Genomic DNA, 20,521 nt, shown 5'->3' with positions numbered 1-20,521 from the left:
CTAATTGCTAATGTTTACTCTTAGTACCTGCAGCCTTCCTCCTCCTGCCTCCTGCGTCTGTGACTCTGTTATCTGGCGACTTTCACCCGAATAAAGTCAACATGTTCAGCCGAAAGTTGCTAGTTAACAGGGTCACTACCTTAAACCCAAACGCTGGGGAGCCGCGGGATGCAAACGCAGCAGCTGTGGCCAAGTGGAATAATTAGCAGACCAGGCGGAGTTTTGTTTCCAGAGCGAGCGAGACGAAGGCTGAGGGGGTTATTGTAATCCGGTGCTGTCAATTGGAGGATAGCGTTGTACTTCAGACGGCGCTTCTGCTGTGTGGAGTCTCTTCAGCTTCGCCTGTCTGGGTTTCTTGTCCATCAAAAAACAAACACTAGTGCAGTATTTCATTATTGCGTAAAATATAAACTGGGGTCACCGGTTGGCTGGTAAAAGATTTTTATGTGTTTATTTTTTGTGTACCGGACAGAGGTGAGGAGTAATAGTACAAATACTTTAGTAGCTTTTTCAGATATCTGTAGTTTAGTTGGGTATTTATTTTTCTTTTTACTTTTACCCCCTCCATCTTTAAATATCTGTACTTTCTACTCAAAACAGGCTCATTACTTTAGTTCGAATGCCTTCGGGGTTAATTATTATTATTGTTTTAGGGTCAAGACAGATGCATATCGTGCATTACAGACATTAAACAGACAACAGAGGGAGACTCGACTCTATTTGAAGTTTCATTTAGCTCTGCACAGAAGCAGCCGGTATAAATCTCCTTCAGGGAAGAGAGTACGTCACAAAGCCTGAACTTTTTCACTTTAAGCGCAGCGGTGCGTCTCTCACCTCACCGGGGTTTGTAGTAGAGGTCGTTCCCACAGAGCGTTCAGTCCAGTTCATGTACCTCGTCCTGCAGGGAGACCGAGGGCCGCGCCGCCTCGCTCACCCGTTTGGCCATGATGTCCCACTGTGGAGTCAGGGCTTTGGATTTAGTGCCTGCAGAGGAGGAAGAGTACAAGAGAGGCCGGTCAGTCCACTGATACCACTACAACTAAAAAGGACAAAATCTTCTGCCCCCTGGTGGCTCTATTAAGTACTAATTCCTTTAGTAAATCTACAGAATAAAAAGAACTAGTATATCTTTTTAATCATTTGTCTTGATTACTCTCATTTGAGTTGAGACAGTAAAAACACTCCAGAAGATATTCAGCAAATTATCTTAATAAATATTCATTAACATACCTGATATATTGTACAGGAATCGGTATTACTCATTATTTTACCCGGATTACGTCTAACTTCAGTGGAAACCAACATGTGCTTTGCTACCCCCGTGAGGTTTGACATGACAGAACAAATATGGCTTCATAAACTGCTGGCGGGGATCCAAACCAAAAGGAGAGCAGGTGTTATCCACTACATTTGCAAATTTACATAATCAGCAGGGAGTGATTTTAATGCTCCGCAGCCACATTAATGTTGTTTCAACGTCCTCCTGGATCCATAGTTTTCCAGATAGTTTGTATAATATTCAACGTCAGAAATTGTGTGTTAAATTAGCATATAATGTGATTTTAATTGACTTCTTTGGTACACTCTTCATCTATTGCATGTCTCTTTGTCGTTTGTGGCTCTTCCTGAATATTCTTCCACTTTTTTCCTGTGATTTGTTATTTTGATCTACATAAATAACATCGGATTTTACTCAATCTACAGCCAAAATGTAAAGAAAAGTTGATCATTTAGAGAGAATAAATTCAGTCTATCTTGTTATAGCCACAAATGATTGTTTTTACATTGATGTTTGTATACAAATAAAACACACAAGATACAACATGCTAATTATTAAACTTTTTAGTTAGTAGGAGGTGGTTTTCTGATCTGTGGAGAGTGTCAGGTTAGCCGTTCCCCCCTTGGCTCCATATTTTCAGCACAGACGTGAAAGTGGTCTCGACCTTCTCTCAGTAAAATGTTGAACTAATCCTTTAAGTTTCACTGATACAGATGACTGCACAGCACACACTGTAAGTACAGAAATAACTCTCCTTTTAATTAATAAAACTAAATAAATAATGCAACAACTGTTAGACTTCAATTTAAAAAAACCAAAACAATATAAATAAAGATATGAACGACTGAGTTGGTAAACTGGTGGTAAAATAAAAAGTAATCCCTAATACTTCAGCCTGGCTGATTTCCAACCCAAATCTCCTCATGGTGCGTTATCCCAGCCGGGGCCTGAGGTGGGCTCACAGACCAGTGGAGATGCTCTCCCTCAGGATACACTTACCAAGCCCTCCTCCTCCTCTTCCTCTCCGCTGTTACCATGACAACATAGACTGTAGCCTCCAGCTAAAGCGGCAAGGCCGATCCGATCCTCTCGCAATCTCCCTCTCTCCCTCTTCCTTTCGGTCTTTCTCTGGCACACTCTCACACTCTCTTGATCTCTCAGTCTGTCTCTTCCCCTCTCTCATTTCACAGGGGAGAGGGGAAAGTGGGACATAACCCAAAAAAATTGGAGCCCCACACAAACTCTTAACCCTTCGGCAGTGGATCTTAACTGTGTGTGGAAGCCATCGAGTGAGCCGCGAAGCTCAGATGTGCCTTTTTACGTTCTCTTCAAATATTAAGATGATCAATGTCGAGCAAATACATTAAAGCTTAAGCTAAAATGTATTACATTTGACATAAATGCTAGTGTTAATGTAGTTTAAAAATAATTAAAATGATGCTGTAATGACAAAGCCATGACATTAAAATTTGTTTAAATGACAATGATTCTAATCCACTTATTTTATACAGACAAACAACTGCCTATAGAGTCGACACATAAACGAACGCAAAAAACCTTTCACGTCATTTCCTTCATAAAATATCATATCTCATTAAAAGTCTCATTAAAAACTACCAAGTAATTACTAAATTATCTTTTTTTTTTCATTTCCAACTTTTAATCAAGTTAGATGTTTAAAAAAAGGGTTCTGATATTCTATAAGAACTAATTACTTATTAAAATCATAATATATAATGATGATACAAGACACACACACACACACACACACACACACACACACCCCCACCCACACGCCACACACGCACACACACACCCACACACCCACACACCCACAGAGTAATCAAAGCTCCTCTCACCATCCAGTCCGTTGTGCTGTTCATAGGTGCGTTTGCCTAGGATGGTGGGTGAGCCATTGTTGAGGATGGGGGAGGACTTTATGGGCGTCAGGCTGCCTGTAGAGATGGAACCTCCACGAATCGGGGGGTCGGGTTTGGCTGGACGGGGATGTGCTTCTGTAGGCAAGAGAGAGGAGAGAAAGTGAGAGAGGTAGTAACAAACAACAAATATATGCTAAATATATGCATAGATAACTCAAAATGAATACCATGGATTTGAAATAACTCAAGATATTTGCACTTTTACACTTATTTACATATGTAAAAAGCAATGTTATTATAGCAATCAAAGGTAAACAAGACTAGATAGCAGCCTTATGCTAACATGGTCAAAATAACCATGCGAACATGCTGATGTTCAGCAGGTATAATGTTTATACCGGCTTAGTTTAGTGTTTCAGCATGCTAACATTAGCTAATTAGCACATAACACAAAGTAAAGGCTTGGTTAGGGTGATGGGAATGCCTTTATTGGATAGAGACAGCTGAAGATCGACAGGAAAGGGGGGTAGAGAGAGAGGGAAAGCAAAGGGCTGCAGGTTGGATTCGAACCCGGGCTGCTGCAGCAACTCCGTATATATGGGTCGCCAGCTCTACCGACTGAGCTAACCGGGCGCCAATGGGAATGCTTTTAAGGTGTTTGGTCATGAACTAAAGTACTGGATGTTAATGTTAAGAGGTCATGAAAATGATTATAATTCGTCCTGAGGGGGGTTGTTGAGACATTTCAACTCACAGCGGCGCTAGAGAAAACGTCAGGGGATCAACAAAGTCTTTAAAAGGTTCATCTTCTGTCAGGACCAAAGCGGTGGACCATCCCCATAGAGCAATGTCACTGGAGTGGCTGAACAGACTGAAAACAGAAACGTAAGAGATGTGATGGCTGATGGGCTCCTTCTTACCTAAATACCGAACCACAGACTCCAGAGGTTTACGTTCCACAGGTTTCAGTGACAAAGGCTTTTTGGGGCCATCTGGCAACCGCAGGGCGCCTGTAGAAATCCATTGCAAAAATACCGTAAACTTACACACTCCGTCTGAATAATGACTTATAATAATGATGTTTTAGTGAGTTGCAATGGATTGTGTCGTGATTGTGTACCGCCATCATTTCCCTTTGACAATATAAGCACTGTGTAAAGGTTAACAGGTCCTTACATTCGGCCTTGATGGCTGCTGTGTTGACGGGGAGGTAGGGGTGCCTGGCCAGATATCGCGGCCTGATGATGTCCTGGCAGAGGCGGCGTGCCATCCGCGTCAGTCCGGTAGTCTGCAGGTAGAATGCCTGCCGCGTCTTCACAGCGAACTTGGGGCTGCCGCTGTGCCGCAGGGGCAGGCCATGGGGGCTCTGGAGGGACAAATAGATTAATAACCGTTAGATACCATAAATGTACAGCAGTGTGTGTTTGTGTAGTAACAGTTTACACTTCTAATGAACACTGATGAACTGGGTACAAGTTAAATTCTCACCTGACTGATGGCAAAGAAAACATTTGGGTTACTCAATTGTTACCTGAAATTGATTTATGTATGTGGTGCTTAATCTGGCTTATTGACCGTACACACAAATGTGTTTGCATACAGTTTTAAAAGGTTTTAAATGCAGAAACAAACTTATGGTAAAGCATTAAGTTACAGTGAAGACTTATGAAAGGATCCCAGGTTATCCTCCAACAGTGTTTGTCTGTGATTATCCTGTTTAAGGTGTTTGAATTGATTGCAATACGCTAGCTGTTTGTGATATAAACAGTGCCGAAACAAAAAATTTTATGAATTGATTTGTCAATTAACAGAACATTTATTTAATTTACTACCTTTTCAAACAACTATACACACAAAAAATACCAAACATTTGCTGGCTTGACCTTCTCAAGTGGAAGGACTTGAATCCTGTCTTTGTTTTGAAATCATAACACACCTTGTTTTTACATATTAAAGCCAAAAAGATGAATTGATTAATTGAGAAAATTATGTGCATATTAAATCGATCATGAAACAAGCAAGCCCTAATGACCGTACGAACTTCAACTGGTGGTTCGACTTACATGAGGATGAGAAGAAAAAAAAGATTTTCTTCTTTCTTCTAACTATTGCTTTAAGGGTAGAGTAAGCCTTTAGGCAAACAGTAGGCCTGTTGTTTGGGGTTTTGCAGAATAAGTAAATGAAATGTCCAGTGAAGCGTGCGTGTGCGTTAGTTTGTACCATGTTGTTGCGGTTGGGTCCAGGCCTCTCTCCATCCAGTCTTGTGGGCATCTTCAGCCCTCCGTACTTCTTCCAGTAAGTCCAACATGAAGCACACAGGCGGCACTGCATGTTAGGAGGTCCCCACGAGTACCACTGGTAGGAGCTGCTGGCTACACACACACACACACACACACACACAGACACACAGACACAGACACACAAAGCAAAGTGAGCGCAGTGGACACACATATATAGAAAACGTGCTCAAGATGGTTCATAATCCACACAATCATAAACACGTGCTTGTGTGCATGCAAACAAGAGCACATCCTTTAATCATTCATCATTGAATTAACTACAACCACTAAAATAAGTCGAATAATTCTCTGCTGCGGGGCATGTAATGATATTTTCTCTCCTCTCCGTTTTAATAAAGGAAAAAAAAAAGTGCGCCTCATGCTGACAGTACAGCGTTGATCTGTGCTCTAAATGATCAGTTTTAAAATGAAAACGTAAATGAATGCTTTAGGTTGAGTTATTGCAACGATGTGTTAATGAAAGCTCAGACGAGGGTTGTTCCCTTTTTAAGATTCACTGAAGAACACAAGTTCAGTATTTGGTTGTTGGAAGATTTAAGCTGGATGTGGTTGATCTTACAATGAAAAGAAGAATCAGTAAACACAGAAATCATAAATACACATCATATTAAAGATGTTTTACTGTTGTGTTTACGAATAAAGATGTAAACAAGCGTTTAACAACACCAGATCATTACATTAATAACTGACTACAGATGCTTAAAAATTAACTTTTCCTTTTTTGTTTTGGCCCTGCGTGCACACTAAATCACAATTTCCTCTTCGACAAGAGTGGAAAGATTATAAACCGTCTGCTTGGTGCTTTAGTGCATAAGTAAATTTAAGAGGAGGACCTTTTGTCAACACTTACTTTCTCTGATATTGTCAGTATAGCAGATCACCTGCATTCATGTTATCTTATATTAGCCGTTTTGTCAAATGTATTTCGAGAACTCTTAGATTCTGTCATTTTTTTCATTCAAGGCTGAAGTATTTTCAATATGCAACAGCCTCTTTAAAGTATGATTGCACCCGTGAATGCCAAAGCAATTATCTTAAGTTCATCACGTACAATTTACCAAGACTTACTAAAATCTAAATAAATTAGGCCAATGGTAATGAATTTTAATTTCAATCAGCAGCTATTGCAGTTAGACGACAGCAGTGTTACACGTGGGAATGACTCACTGTAGCAGCTTTCACAGGCTCTGCCGAGGCCAGGGGTCGGCACTGAACCTGGAAGACCTGGGACCACTGGACCCGCTGGACCCGCTGGACCTGCTGGACCCACCGGACCCACCTGACCAGCCGGACCCATCTGACCAGCCAGACCCACCTGAGCAGCCAGACCCGCTGGACCCACCGAACCCACCGGACCAGCCGCTCCATTCACCAGGGCTGGTTTTACATTGTTACTCAGCTGGTTGGGGTTTGGCTTGTTACTGGAGGGGCACAGGGACAGGGAGAGGGTCAGACCAGCAGAGATAATTCAGGCCAAAGAGAATAGATAACATTCAGCAGTCTGCTGCTCGCAGAGACAGCAGTTATACTGATACTGTACTGAGAGCTGTCAGGAATACTAATGAAGTGAAAGAAGGGGTTTGTGCTCTAACAACAGCAGCAGATGTCCGAGTTTAGCAGAGATGTTGCTGGGAGGGTCAGAACAACTCTTTCTTGATATCTCACTGTATTCAAATGAGGACTTCGGAGTTGCACTGATGTACTCACTAGTTAGGGATGTAGACCTGCTTCAACTTGCTTTCTGCCTCGGCTGCTTTTAATCGTTTCTGGAGCAGAGACAGAGGTTGAGGAGAAAGCAGAGAAATGAAGGTGTGATTAGAGATGTAACTTCCCACAGCGCTAGTATAAAAAAACAACAGCATTTAAAGTGTAAAACATTCAAGTGTAAAGCATTTAAGGAATACAATTATCAACTGTGAGTTCAGAACCCCATAAGGATGTTTTGATTTTAAGACTTTAAAAGACTTTAAGGGCTTTTTGGTGTAAAAGAATAAACCATATTCCTTTTTCACTATGGATGTAAATGAGATGCAAACAAAAGGATCAACCTGTAACAGTTATTGAGCTTTAAAGAAAGGTAATAACCATTAAAAAAGTGTACTGAATGTGTTTACCTGCTGTACATATCTGTCTGTGGTCTTCCACATGTAGTAATACTCAATAATACTTGTCAGAGACTTCCAGGGCAACTGGGGAAGGAGAGAGGGCACAAAATAATTATTATTAGCAGACTGAGAGGTTGCTGGGTTTCAAGAAGATTGTCTGCACACACAGACACACAGACACACAGACACACACAGTCAGGACCCTACATTTCTACATTATCATGACCTAAAAACCTTCAGGTCGTCTATTAAAAGACGATTATTTTTAACACAAATCCCTCAAGTTAGCTGTATTTTCCTCATCTGTCGCATAAATAACTTTCTATACGAAAGAGATTCTTTATACAAAATGACCAAAACACCACCACTGGCCACAGAATCAGCTTGAACCTACTGAAGTTGCAATGTAAAGTTCCCTCCAAGAAGTTTGAAAGCAAAAAAAAAAAAAGAGCTGTCAAGTTGAGGCCCCACCCATAATGGTGGTGTAGTCCTGTTGTTTGAGAGAAGGCCTGGGTGGAAACCTGAGTGAGCAGCACTGACAGCAGCCAGCCACCAGGTGGTGGAGTGATGCACACAGTAAGAGATTAGCACAATGTGTAGTAAAGTCCACAAACGGCAGCACCATTCTTCTCAGGCTGAAAGCACAGAGGACAGCGAGGGGCTGCAGCAGAAAGGCAGCTTTCTCCTGCCTTTAGTTAGTTTTCTCAAAAGACATTTCTGTGGAATGTTTCTTGGGATAATTGGCCATTGTGCTTAGCTCTAACATTTTAATTCTTAGCTTACAAGACTACTATTGTGCTTGAGAGTTGTTCTGTAAAACATCAGCTAAATGTCTAAATCAGGTCCAAATACGTTCTACAGAACTCTAATTCTGTGGTTTCTGCACTATACCTACTGCACACATCTCTAAATGTGACTATGGGCATCCCACGTATGGGCAGATGAGCAGCATACCAAGTGCTCGATGTGTCGTCTCTGAACACTCTTAATAAAAGAACCCGACCACGCGGAGATATGATATATAAAACATGACCGACACACAATTCTCCACAATTACAGGAATAGTTTCACATTGTGGGGAAAAAAACGCTTGTTGACTTTCTTGCCAATACCAGTCTTATGTTTGTTTCTACAAACATTTCATTTGATTAAATTAAAATGTCAGCTGTAGTCAAAAATTGCCATAGTGGGGCGCCCTGGTAGCTCCGCTGGTAGAGCCAGCGATCCCTTGTACCAAGGCTGAGTCCTTGCTGCAGCGACCGACCCCGACCTGTAGCTCTTTGCTGCGTGTCAGCCCCTCGCTGCCCCTTCCTGTCACTCTTTAGCTGTCTCTTTCAATTAAAAGGGCAATAAAAGCCCCAAAAGAATATATAAAAAAAGCCAGACTATAAGATGTCCCTGATTCTCCTCAAATCGTACAGCCTGATAATCACGATCATCCTATCTAGTAACTTAACTGAATATAGATTTTCAAATTATTTCAGGAGGTTTTCGAAGAAAATTCCTCTCAAGTTGACCCGCAGCTGTTTTATTTGCAGTTTTCGAAATACGTCTACCAGCAACTCTATCTTGTTTGTTTAATCTGTTCAAAAGCAAACTGTACAAACAACACGTTGTGGTTATAATGAAGGTTATGTGCCAGACTTCCTGGATTCTTGCTGTCACTGTGAGCTTGCCAGGTGACACAGGCGCCAGGCGTATTTCTTTTAGCTTTAAGATGGCTAGCTGTTTCCAGCTTTAACGCTAACCATCCTGCGTCTGCAGTATCGTCTTTTACGGACAGATATGAGAGTGGTACTGATCTCCTCATCTAACTTAATAAGCATATTTCCCAGAATGTCAAACTATTCCTTAAAACTGTTTTTTCGTTGGGTTTGCTACTTACAAAATCCTGTTGGATATCTGTGAAGTCTTTGCCGTATTTCTCTAGTGCCTCCTCAAACAGGTTGGCCTCAGAGGCGCTCCACTCCTCCATTTCATCCCTGCAGAGGACGGGCCCACCCTGAGGCACCAGCGCTGCGATGGCTCGAGTCATGTCATAGCCCGTGGCATGGAGGGTGTCCATGGCGTGAAACTAAAATACAAGACAGAAATACACGTTAGTCTCAGGAATTGTTATGGTTATTTTAACGTTGTCTGAACGAATTTCTGCAACATTCTGCTGACTTGTTGAGAGGAGTATGATTAATTTTTATTTGTTTAGTCCACCGAGTTTATATGCAGCCCCTTGTCTAAGGCTTTGGGCTTTGGTTTGTGTGTGCATGTGGGAAACTAGAAGGCCTCTCATCTATGTTTTATATATGAGGATAAGATCTAGGGCAGAATAGACCCGCACCAAGCTTCTGGGGCCAAGTGCTTGTTAAGGATAACCAGAGACAGGCCTCAACATTTACTAACAGACACACAAACACACACATAAATACACATGTGCACGACAAGCGTTTTCTTTGATTATCACTACTGCTTCCCCCGCAAACGTTTCATCTGTGGTGTGTCTTGTGTGTGAGTGTTTGTATCTCACCAAGGTGATGTCTCTGGAGGCTGCAGCAGCACTCATGTGAAGGCTGGGCTGTCGGACAGAACTACTGCAGTCCAAGGCTCGGGCGAATGTACCTACTGACCTATGGGACACAGACATGATGCAAAAGATTAAGAAAAAAAAATATATAAGAAAAGACAGGAAAGTTTTACTTAATTTTATTTTTACTTTCTCCATGTAGAGTTCATGTAACTCCAGCTAATTAGCACTGAAGGGGCTAAAACTAGCGCCCACATCTAGCTCTAAAAAAGAGAAATCACCAATGTTAGGAAAAGTTTCACATAGTTTAAAAGGAATAGTTTGACATTGTGGGGAATATACTTATTTGCTTTAAGACAGAGTTAGTTGAGAAGATCAATACCACTCTTGAAATGTAAAATACATAAATATGAAGCAGGAGCCAGGAGACAGTAAGCTTAGCTTAGCACTAGACCAGGGGGGCAGGGGGGAAAAGCTAGCCAGGCTCTGGCCAAGGGAAACAAAATCCACCTACCACCACCTCTAAAGCTCACTTATTAAAACAACATTAACACACTGTATCACTCAGAGACAAGCCAACTGTTTCCCCTTGCTTCCAGTCTCTATGCTATGCTAAGCTAACCATCTCTTGGCTGAAGCTTCATATTCAACATAAAGATATGAGATTGGTATCAGTTTTTTCGAACTATCTCCCAGCAAAAAAGTTTGGCGTTTACTCACCGAGCTACTACTAAGAATTGGTCAATCTGTTTCTCCGTCAGTGAGCTGTTGGGGTCCCAGACCTTCTCCTCTAGTTTCTCCAAATCTCTGCCGTCTTCCTCACCTAGATGGGCGCAGAAGACAGATATACAGTTAATTCTGCTTTGCCGTTCAAGGCCACAATGGTTCCTTATTGACCACATGTGTACAATAGGTTTGTATAATCCACAATCAAATTAGATTTTTGTCCTGGTTTTCCTTTTACAAAATGACTAACTTGTGTAAAGCTTTAATGAATCCCAGAGTTGAATAGGTGGGGTCTGTCAAGCTGCCAGCCTGCAACAAACCAGCCAACCTGCCTGAGCTTCTAACACATGTAACAGAATTTCATTAACATGGGTTTAATTAGAGAGCTTAGTGTCCCATGGTGCCCTAATTGCAATTTCAGAGGTTTTCCCACCTGCTAAGAATAAAAATCTGGCAAAACACTGAACCCTAAATTTGGCAGAAAAACACTCACATTTGAAAATACTTAATATCTGCACAAAATGCTGATGCAAAATGTCTGGAAAATATCTTTCAGACTGCTTGAATGAAAATTTTTTTAATATTTTGGACGAGTTTCAAAGTTATTGAACTCTGACTTTAGACATTATACCTTGTGCAATGACTTTTTCAGAGTTTAAATTAGGGGCCACATTTCTAATCAGCTTTCAGATGCGAACCATACAGTATGAATAGTTGCTGCTTTAGGTACTTTCAGACAGCGAGCGGTTTCAGACATGCCGCCAAGGTCGGCAGCAGTGGCTCGCCATGTCACCATAGCAACCAGAGAAACTACAGAAAGGGAAACAATACAGGTGCTCGTTTTACTGTATCCGAGGTTCATTCATACACACATATGCTTGCCTGTATGCATTCATTAGTGTTTTGACTTTAGAAGTTGTGTTCTTTTCGAGGAACATCATGCAACCCATCCTTACTCTCCGTGTAAAATCATCACTTGTGCAGCACATAGACAATAATCTGTTATTTCAAATGCTTTGATTACATATAATCATGCTGCCACGCTGTGATTGCCATGGAAACCTAGGTTAGTTGTTTTATTATAACTTTACTTGTAAAAGAAAGTAAAGTAAATGGTGGCTCGGAGCAGAAAAGGAAGCTTAAAGTCCATCAAATGTTTCTGAGAACTGAGCAATTAAAAAAAGTTGAGTAGTTTATTATGGCTCAGGCTGCTCTATTTATGCTGAAAAAAAAATGCTGAAAAACAAAAAAACTAAATCAGTACACTGCAGTGTAAAAGACGCCTGCAGGAAAAGTGCTACTCTGTGAATGAACTTATCTGGAAAACTGTCAATTAAAACACCCAAAACTTTAAGTATGATGTACCTTCTTTCAGGAGGTCAGTGATGTCGGCCTGGAACTTGTTCCCGACACGGATCTCCCCCTTATCAGCGAGCAGAGTCTTTTGCTGAGGGTCATACACCAGCGAGTAGAAGAAGGCATCCTGGGAAATACAGATGGCAGGAAGGCGTGAGGACGGAATGAAAGGAACAGGAAGCGAGACGGGCAGAGGCGAAAGAGAGGAGTGTATCTGTCTCTGCATGTGTGTGTGCGTGTACTTTCCCCTCTGCTAGTCTCTCGTCTCCTCATTACTGTATGTGAAAAGAACATTCTGGGTCAACACGTTGAATAATTCATCTGGAAACAAGAATCTCTTAACTCATAAGTCCCCCCCCCCCCACACACACACACGCATAAACACACACAATCCTGAAATCCAACACACCTAATCACAGTTTAGAAGACCCCAACGTATTATCTGGCACACAGAGCCGGTGTACATACCTCTCTGTCCAGGTACGACTTCAGGGCTTCTGTCTCGTTCAGCAGTGTCACACAGCACTTCCCCCTGGAGGATGTAAGGAAGGGAAGGACATGGGAGGGGAGGGCGGGAAGAGTGAATACTTAACATGTGAAACACAGAATGACAGACAAGACTTAAAGATCAGGGGATAATACATTACATAAGTGCCAGATGAAAGCTGCTACTCTGGGTCCAAGCTCTCCTCTGCAACAGAAACTGTCTAAGCGGATACTTTGATGTAGGAACAGAACCTGCGACGATGGTATTTGATTCGGTTCCAGCTGGAACAGCCTGTTATTTGACAAATCAGGGTCCAGTGTGTTGACACTGGCAGCACTCATCTCTGTCCCTTAACTGCCACCATCTGAATTCAAATTATTTACCAGCTAATTAGTCATACCTCTCTAGCCTGGAGCAAATATGATTTGGCATGGTAATAAAGTCAAACACCTCCTGTAACCTTGCTGCATGCTGGTATTAACTCAGAAATCTTAATCAAGTCTGAATCCTCTCTAAACAAACGCCTCATCTGAGTATTTTTATTTGAGCAGATGTCAGTTTGCTCTTCCTGCGTCTTTTCAGAAATGTCAAGTAATAATTTGGTAATGATTAGTTGGGTTTGCCTGGAGATTACTAATGCACAAAAATGCACAGAGACAGTTCTATATGTAGAAACAGCTTTCTGGTGACATTTAGTGCCGTGCTGCATATGAGTGGATTGTTTTTGAGTTGGTTTGAGTCAACTGAGGACTGATGGGCTCAAAACATCTTTCAGACGCACGTTTGGCAGATAATGTGACTGAAGGAATAAATACATGATCACATCTTCATCTACCAAACTGCCGTTCTTACAGCACAGAATCCAAAAGGTAGAAATTTGCTTTACGTACATTATAGGATAAAGAGGTTTATGCAATGTAATCTGGAAGTTATTGAACAGTCGGAGCAGCAGAAACTGAAAAAAATGGGTTAACAGTCAAACTACTTCATGAAATCTCGAAGGTCATTAAAAAACCAGTATGATCAGTGTCAGATTAAATGCTTTTATTGCTACTTAATTTCTGCTATCTCGAACACCTAGTTTAATAGAGCTGCAACAATAAGTTATTTTCTTTTAATTACTTGATCGAAAGAAAATTAATCTGCAATTATTTTGATAATTGATAATGTTCACTTTTCAAGCAAAAAAGCCATTTATCTGACAAGTTCGCAAATGTGAGAATATGCTGCTGGATTCCTACAGGAAATCTTGACAATACAGAACAGCACTTGCTCACAAACAGTCGTATATTTTAGCGTTGGGCCTAATACTGACACACTGATTTAACCCCGGTTTTATTCCTCCTTGTTCAGTGATGCAGGGTTTGTGATAAAGTGCCTCAGGTTCATTACACACTCTGCATTATCTCACTTTCATGGTGTGCTTTGCTGTTGGCTCTCCACAGGCGCGCTGCGGCCTCGTGCAGAAACCCACCCAGGTTTATGCAGGCCATCTGAGCACGGGGCTAAAATACAATTAAACATTTCCAGGACAACATCGATTGTTTCCAGGATATTTGGTCATTTTAAACAATTTCCAGGTGTTTCCATGACTGGAAAACTGTCTCTCTTTTTCTGGACGTGTGGGGGGTTACAGATTGTTGGCTGGACAAACAGGACATTTGAAGACATCGCCTTGTTGCTCTAGGATGTTATATTTACTGTGGCATTTCTCACATTTTAAATTTTTTTTGTAGACAAAGCAATGAATCAAAAAAATAATTGGAAGATTAAAGCAATACTGTAAATAATAGTTAATTGCAGACTCAATCCTTCAGATTTTCATGAAATCAAACCTCCATTTTAAATCATATTTAAAGTCTGGATTTTGCTCTATATGGTCATTTTACCGACTTCACTACGTCCTGCTGCAGAGCTGCACAGTAAACAGATACACCAGTTGTTCTCCTGTTGTAACTAGCTGCTCAAAGAGTGTTTGCTGTAGTATTAAACCCCACTTGCTGTTACCACGGTAACCACAGGTTTTGCACCAAATAATCCAAGACTGACATTTTTAAGGAATAAAACTTTAAATTTAAACAGTGAAAGTCTATTTATTTTCAAAACAAGCGAAAGGACTTCTGACAACGAAGCAAGGCGACTGCCCTTGTTTTCTATGAACTGTCATTTTCTAGTGCAGCTTATCAGATTCATTTGTTTGAGTGTGTAAACAATAAATTCCACGGGAAGTTGTTTTTGTTTTGAGGAAAATTGGCATTTGGACTTAATAGTAGGCTGAAAAGAATTGCATGGAGGCTTTATTCGCAGCCTGGGATAGGCATTTCCTATCAAAATACTGCACTGTGTGAGTCCAAAATTCTTGGGGGAAAGAGAGAAGGTGAGAAAAATCTGAAATGAAAAGAAAAAAATATCCAATAATAATATAATTCAATACCAGGGTGGTGGACAGCAGTGTACCTGATATGTGTTGCGGGTAAAGACTCCAGTTGACGGGACAGGAAGAGCTCTCTGTGTCTGAGCTGGTGTTTCTGTTTCTCGGGGAGGTCCGACATCTCTGGATTCTCCATCTCCTCCTCCAGCTCCCCTGGGTGGTAAAAAAGGGGCAAAAGGTCAAACATACACACATCAGATGAGGCGGAACAATGACGTCTGCAGGGAAAACCAAGGGGGGGGGATGCAAATGTGTTGGTTGCAGCCGTGAAAAAAAAAAAAAGTCTCAGGTGCAGATATAAAGCACAAGGATGCACACTTGATGAGCCGGAACAATAAAGTCCCCAGGGAGAAGGAGACTACTGTATACTTACCCTATTTTACATAAAATGTCACTGGTTATGTCTATATGAGACGTGTAATATGCATCAAACAACATCAGACTGAGGTTTTATCTTCCAATTCAGCATTTCTACTCTTATTACAAGAACGACGCAATGGATACAATAGTGCTTCACCCTCCTCTTTGTCCCCTCAGGGTCCTCCATCATTTTAACCCCCCAAATGTGTTTTCAATATCTGGGAAATCACCAGTAAAATGACTTGAAATGTAAAGTCGGGAGAGGTTTTTATTGGTGAATTAAGCACCTGAAACAGAGTCTATTTTCTACAACAACAGAAAGTTGCACATAGTTGTTTTTTTCAAAAGGTGGATACAAATAGTTTGAAATTGTAATCCTCTTTATCATGTGATATACAGATTAGTTGAACAAATGAAAAATGGAAGAAGTAACCACATAAGGTGATTTTATTTTTACAGATTTTTCAGGTTTCTTGAAAATAATGAAGATGTGGGAGGCTGCTTGGATTCTTCTGACTCTGACGTGTCTTTACTCTTTATGAATACCATTTTTAGACTGAAAGAAAAAGGTCTTTACTTTCTTCAGAAGACCATGAGAAAATTGGGACTTCAGGATTAAAAGATTGCTTCACCCAAATTACAGTCCTCCAGGAGAAAGAAGACTTTATTTCCCCAGGTTTCAGTTTCTGATATTTCTGTTGCCACACAAACACAATGGAGGTGAAAGGATTTGAGGAGCTAAAAGCACCCGAAAAGAATTACATTTAAAAAACCTCAACAGCAATGTGCCTTTCCAGACACAATGTCCTGGTTTTTTTTAGGGCAATCCACAGAGTTTACTGTTAAAAGTTTTTGTTGGAACTACTTTCTAGCTGTTCTGTGGAGGGTAACAAGGGCACGGTTTCTGGGTAGAGATGTCTCCACTAAAAGTTTTTATGTATTTTTTTTTGTTGTTGCTGTGAGCACAAAATAATATTTTTACCCCCGTAGAATAGGAGTGATGGCAGAAATCTCAAAGGCCCAGCAGAAGCTCTGTATGGCTCGGTAACACTATGGTGAGTGAGCCAATGTGTGTACGTGATTTGGGGGAACTGACCCCCAACATTAGCATTACAATCAGGCTAAGATTACAGCCTAAAGGACAGAAGGTTGTGTGTCTACGTTAAGGGGCCTTCCAGGGATTCGGTACTACACATTGATAAAGTTCAGGAAACAGAAGAATGGTCACTAATCAGTGCAGGAGGGTTTGATATATCCTAACTTTTAGTTCCTTGTATGGGTCGAGCTCTATGTTTCTATGTTTACCATCCCGACCTGTCAAACACCTTATGTCTATGTCTTCTCTATGTGGCTCCTCCAGAGCATCAGAAATTATTAATTATTATTATTATATAACTGTTTTCACAGACAGTATAGCTGATTCACGTCACAAACTTGATGACTTTAGACTCCACAAACTCAAAAAACACTTACAACTCGACTTAGACTTTAACACCCATGACTCGTGACTTCACTTGGACATGAAAACACTTTTCTCGACCGCAGTGATTAAAAACTGTAACTTTAAAAGTCTTCCACAAATCAATTCATGACCCTAATCCTGAATCGATCAATGTTAACGCTATTCATTCCCAGCGAGTCGACACGTAACTTCTCAGAGGCACAAACACATTTTGTGTACAAAAACTACAAAGTGGTCACATTAAGAGGTGTTTACGACTCGAAACTCATAGATTATGACTTGGGACTTGACCCAATCTTGACTTGGGACTTGGGTGCAAAGATTTGAAACTTACATGTGATTCTGTGCAGAATAGTGCCCCAATTGTCTAGTAAAGTGAACTCTGTGTGCAAAACGGTCTCCATCTAGGCTTGTGTTGTTCATTGGGCTAATTTATCTCACGGCAGCCTCAGCAGGTACAAGGTTGTGTCTCAGAGCGCTATGACATTGATTCTTCAAGATTTTTCCTTTTATTCCAGGTGTAACCTCGGGGGGTCTCAGCACCTTGGATTAAAAGAAAAAAATCCAAGGGAACGCCTGTACTACCACACACATACAAACAGACCACGTTGAGGAAAAGTAAGAATCAATGGTGAAAAACCTCAAGAATCGGTCCAAGAATGAATGGACAGAGCGACTGTTGAAGGACTATCAGCCCATTTGAGTGTCTCATGTGTGTCTGAGTCACTCTATAAGAATAGATATAGCTGCTGCTGGTAGGCAACCTTCCTCATATGTGGATGAGGAGAGTGGAGGAAATGAAAGGTGGGACAAAGAGGAAAGAGGGGGGTAAAAAGAAGGTGAGATGGACAGGGAAATAGATAAACAGAGAGACGGATGAAATAGGCAAGAAGATCACAGAGGGGAAAGAGTGTGACAAACACGATAAAGAGAAAGGGAGCATAAGATGAAGAAAGAGAGACATAAGGACAGCGGGAAAGAGAGAGGGATAGCAGAGGGAAAGGGAGCAATAGAGAAATCAGCAGGGAGAGCGAGAGGAAGAGGGACAAAGACAGGCAGAGGGGAAAGCTAGAGAGAGTGTTGGAGAGACTAAGGAGGCCAGCGAGAGAGTAGGAGAGAGAAAGAGAGCAGTCAGTACGTGCTCCAATTCATTTGGAGTTTCATTAGAGGAAGCGAGACAGAAAGAGGGAGACGGGGAGCAGAACAAAAGCAATCAAGGGATTTTCAGGAGAAGAGATGTGTGGCCAAAATCAATAAGTACTCCTTCACTCCCTCACTCTGCCCAGCACTCAGCACCCAGCAGACACACCATCAGTGCCCAGGCAGAGCGCACGCACACACACACGCACACACACACACACACACACACACACACACGCACGCGCACACACACACACACACACACACACACACACACACACACAGCATGAGTCTCACTCCATCTTCTGCCATGTAAAAGCAACAAAATATAGATTATTAATAAAAGAAGAAAAAAAAACATTAAATGGAATAGGAAATAAGGTAGGAAGTTGTAGGAGGTGAGATAAAAATGTGACAATGAGCTGTGTGTGTGTGTGTGTGTGTGTGTGTGTGTGTGTTAGAGAAGTATTCTATGTGTATGTGACATGACTAAAACATTGTGCGCATGTACATGTGTTTTACTTAACATTTTCTGTATTTACTGTACTGATGTTCCAGTGGTTATCCAGCCAGGCAGCTCCTAATGAGCTCAAAACTGCTTGTGGTGTTTCGCCTACAAGGCGCTGCATTAGCATTCAAATCTATAACACTGCAAAACTGAATCAAATTTAAATTGCAAGTGGAGTGTATTAATTATTGGCAAAACTGGCTTTTCCTGTGATGGAGAAGTAGGCAAGACTCACTGCATCTGAAAAGGGTGTGCACATTTTTTTGGGGGCACTTTTTTTGACAGGAGATCAGTTTGAAAGAAAGAAAATGAACTTTAAAAAATAAAAATGAATGACAGCATCTCCTAATTTATGCAGGAATTGCGTTCAAAGAACAATGGATTAAAGAGTTTTTCCAGGTAACACAGAAGCATTTTGTGTTGAGCGGCACAAAAACTGATGGTCTTGGTCTGATGACAACCAGGCTCTTGTAACAATTTTAGGGCATACAGTTTAAATTTTAAGATCACCAACAGTCAATCAGTATCTCTTCCAGAAAAGGTGGTAGGCGGTGGTGGTAAGTGCTGCCCACTTTTTCCTTTTTCCTCACACACCAGGACCTGATTGTGACTGTTTGAGATTATTGTTGATTTCAATTAATGAATTAGTCTATAAAAAGGTCTGATAATAGTCGAAGTCCATCACAAGTCCCCATAGCTCAGGGTGATATTTTAAATGTCTTGTTTTGTCCAACCGACAGTCCAAAATCCAAATATATTCAATTTACAACGATACAAACCAAAGAAAAGCAGCAGATTCTCACATCTGAGAAGGTGCGAGCAGTAAATGTTTGGCTCTTTTGCTTAATAAATGACAAAACTGATTATTACAATTGTTGTTGATTATATTCTGCCGATTGACTAACCGATTAGTTGACTAATTGTTTCAGCTCAACGCAGAAGTTAATTCTAATTCATGAATGAATGAATGAATATATGATGTGATCAATCAATCAGTCGCCTGCTGAGCTCATTTTTTCCAACCTTATTAGAGCGTGGAGGAGAATATGATTCAGCGTACCAGTTCCTCTGAGGTTTTTTCTTGGAGAAATTAGTTTTGAAACCTCCCCAAAAAAGAGAAAAACAAAAAGAGGCAGAACTATTCTTTTGGAGGCTAAAAAAACTCTGTATATACCACATACATTGCATATCTGTCTGTTCTGTTTTCTCCTCTTATTTTCCTGATAAAGTTTTCTGTGAGTGCGTCTAAAGAACGCTGTATCTTGTAAAGACTGTAAAGCCCTTTGAGGCAAAACTGTGATCTATGATTTTTGTGTTATATAAATAAAACTGACCTCACTTCTGATTCTCGGTATGTGGGTGTGTTACTCTATGCACAATTGCACACACACACACACACACACACACACACACACACACACACACACACACACACACACACACACACACACACACACACACACACACACACACACACACACACACACAGGGTTATGTAGTGGTACATCAGTTGGCTGGCCCTTCCAACTGGCCCCTGGCTTCACGTCCCAGTGTAGCAACTCAACTCCCCAACCTCAGTCCTTCTCCTCTCCTCCTCCGAGCCAATCTCCTGGCAGTGAACCCACACCATACTCTCTACAAATTGCCTCTCCATCTCACCTGTCCCAGCCAATTATCAATTATTGATGAATGGGTCGCCTTACTGGGCCGAGAGACCGCGAGGGGAGAGAGAAAGGAGAGAAAAGAGCCGGCCTGAGGGCGAGAAGAGGAGGTGAGGAGAGCACAGCAGACTGTTATTACCTTAACAAACTGACTACTCCTCTATGATACAGTGTGTGTTTGTGGAGACAGCAGACCGCTACAGACTCTTCAACTCAAAAATCATCCGTCAGAAAGGGAAATAACAGTTTATTCTCAATCGTTACAAAAGCGGTGAGATCTATCAATAAAAAAAAATCAATACTGTGTT

The 20,521-nt window shown here is 41.2% G+C and overlaps 1 protein-coding gene across 4 annotated transcripts in view; it reads right to left on the bottom strand.

Moving 5' to 3' along the window:
• mta1 (metastasis associated 1) overlaps positions 1-20,521 on the bottom strand; it is a 42,489-nt gene that overhangs the window by 1,457 nt on the left and 20,511 nt on the right. For 2 of the 4 annotated variants that reach the window (XM_051394015.1, XM_051394033.1), the window contains exons 4-17: positions 15,109-15,235; positions 12,633-12,696; positions 12,174-12,291; positions 10,803-10,905; positions 10,086-10,185; positions 9,450-9,638; positions 7,574-7,648; positions 7,167-7,225; positions 6,627-6,880; positions 5,380-5,531; positions 4,336-4,525; positions 4,080-4,169; positions 3,139-3,294; positions 835-984 (exon numbers count right to left, since the gene is read on the bottom strand). In XM_051394015.1, the coding sequence (XP_051249975.1) occupies positions 875-984; positions 3,139-3,294; positions 4,080-4,169; positions 4,336-4,525; positions 5,380-5,531; positions 6,627-6,880; positions 7,167-7,225; positions 7,574-7,648; positions 9,450-9,638; positions 10,086-10,185; positions 10,803-10,905; positions 12,174-12,291; positions 12,633-12,696; positions 15,109-15,235 (1,787 nt within the window). In that variant the 3' untranslated portion in view covers positions 835-874. The remainder of the gene's footprint in view (positions 1-834; positions 985-3,138; positions 3,295-4,079; positions 4,170-4,335; positions 4,526-5,379; positions 5,532-6,626; positions 6,881-7,166; positions 7,226-7,573; positions 7,649-9,449; positions 9,639-10,085; positions 10,186-10,802; positions 10,906-12,173; positions 12,292-12,632; positions 12,697-15,108; positions 15,236-20,521) is intronic. The other 2 variants (XM_051394026.1, XM_051394044.1) reach the window with 1 other exon arrangement.

The sequence above is a fragment of the Dicentrarchus labrax genome, unplaced genomic scaffold (assembly GCF_905237075.1).
Source record: "Dicentrarchus labrax unplaced genomic scaffold, dlabrax2021, whole genome shotgun sequence".
Taxonomy (NCBI): Eukaryota; Metazoa; Chordata; class Actinopteri; family Moronidae; genus Dicentrarchus; species Dicentrarchus labrax.
Note: the sequence above shows the minus strand (reverse complement) of the source record. Positions and strands in the feature narration are given on the sequence as shown.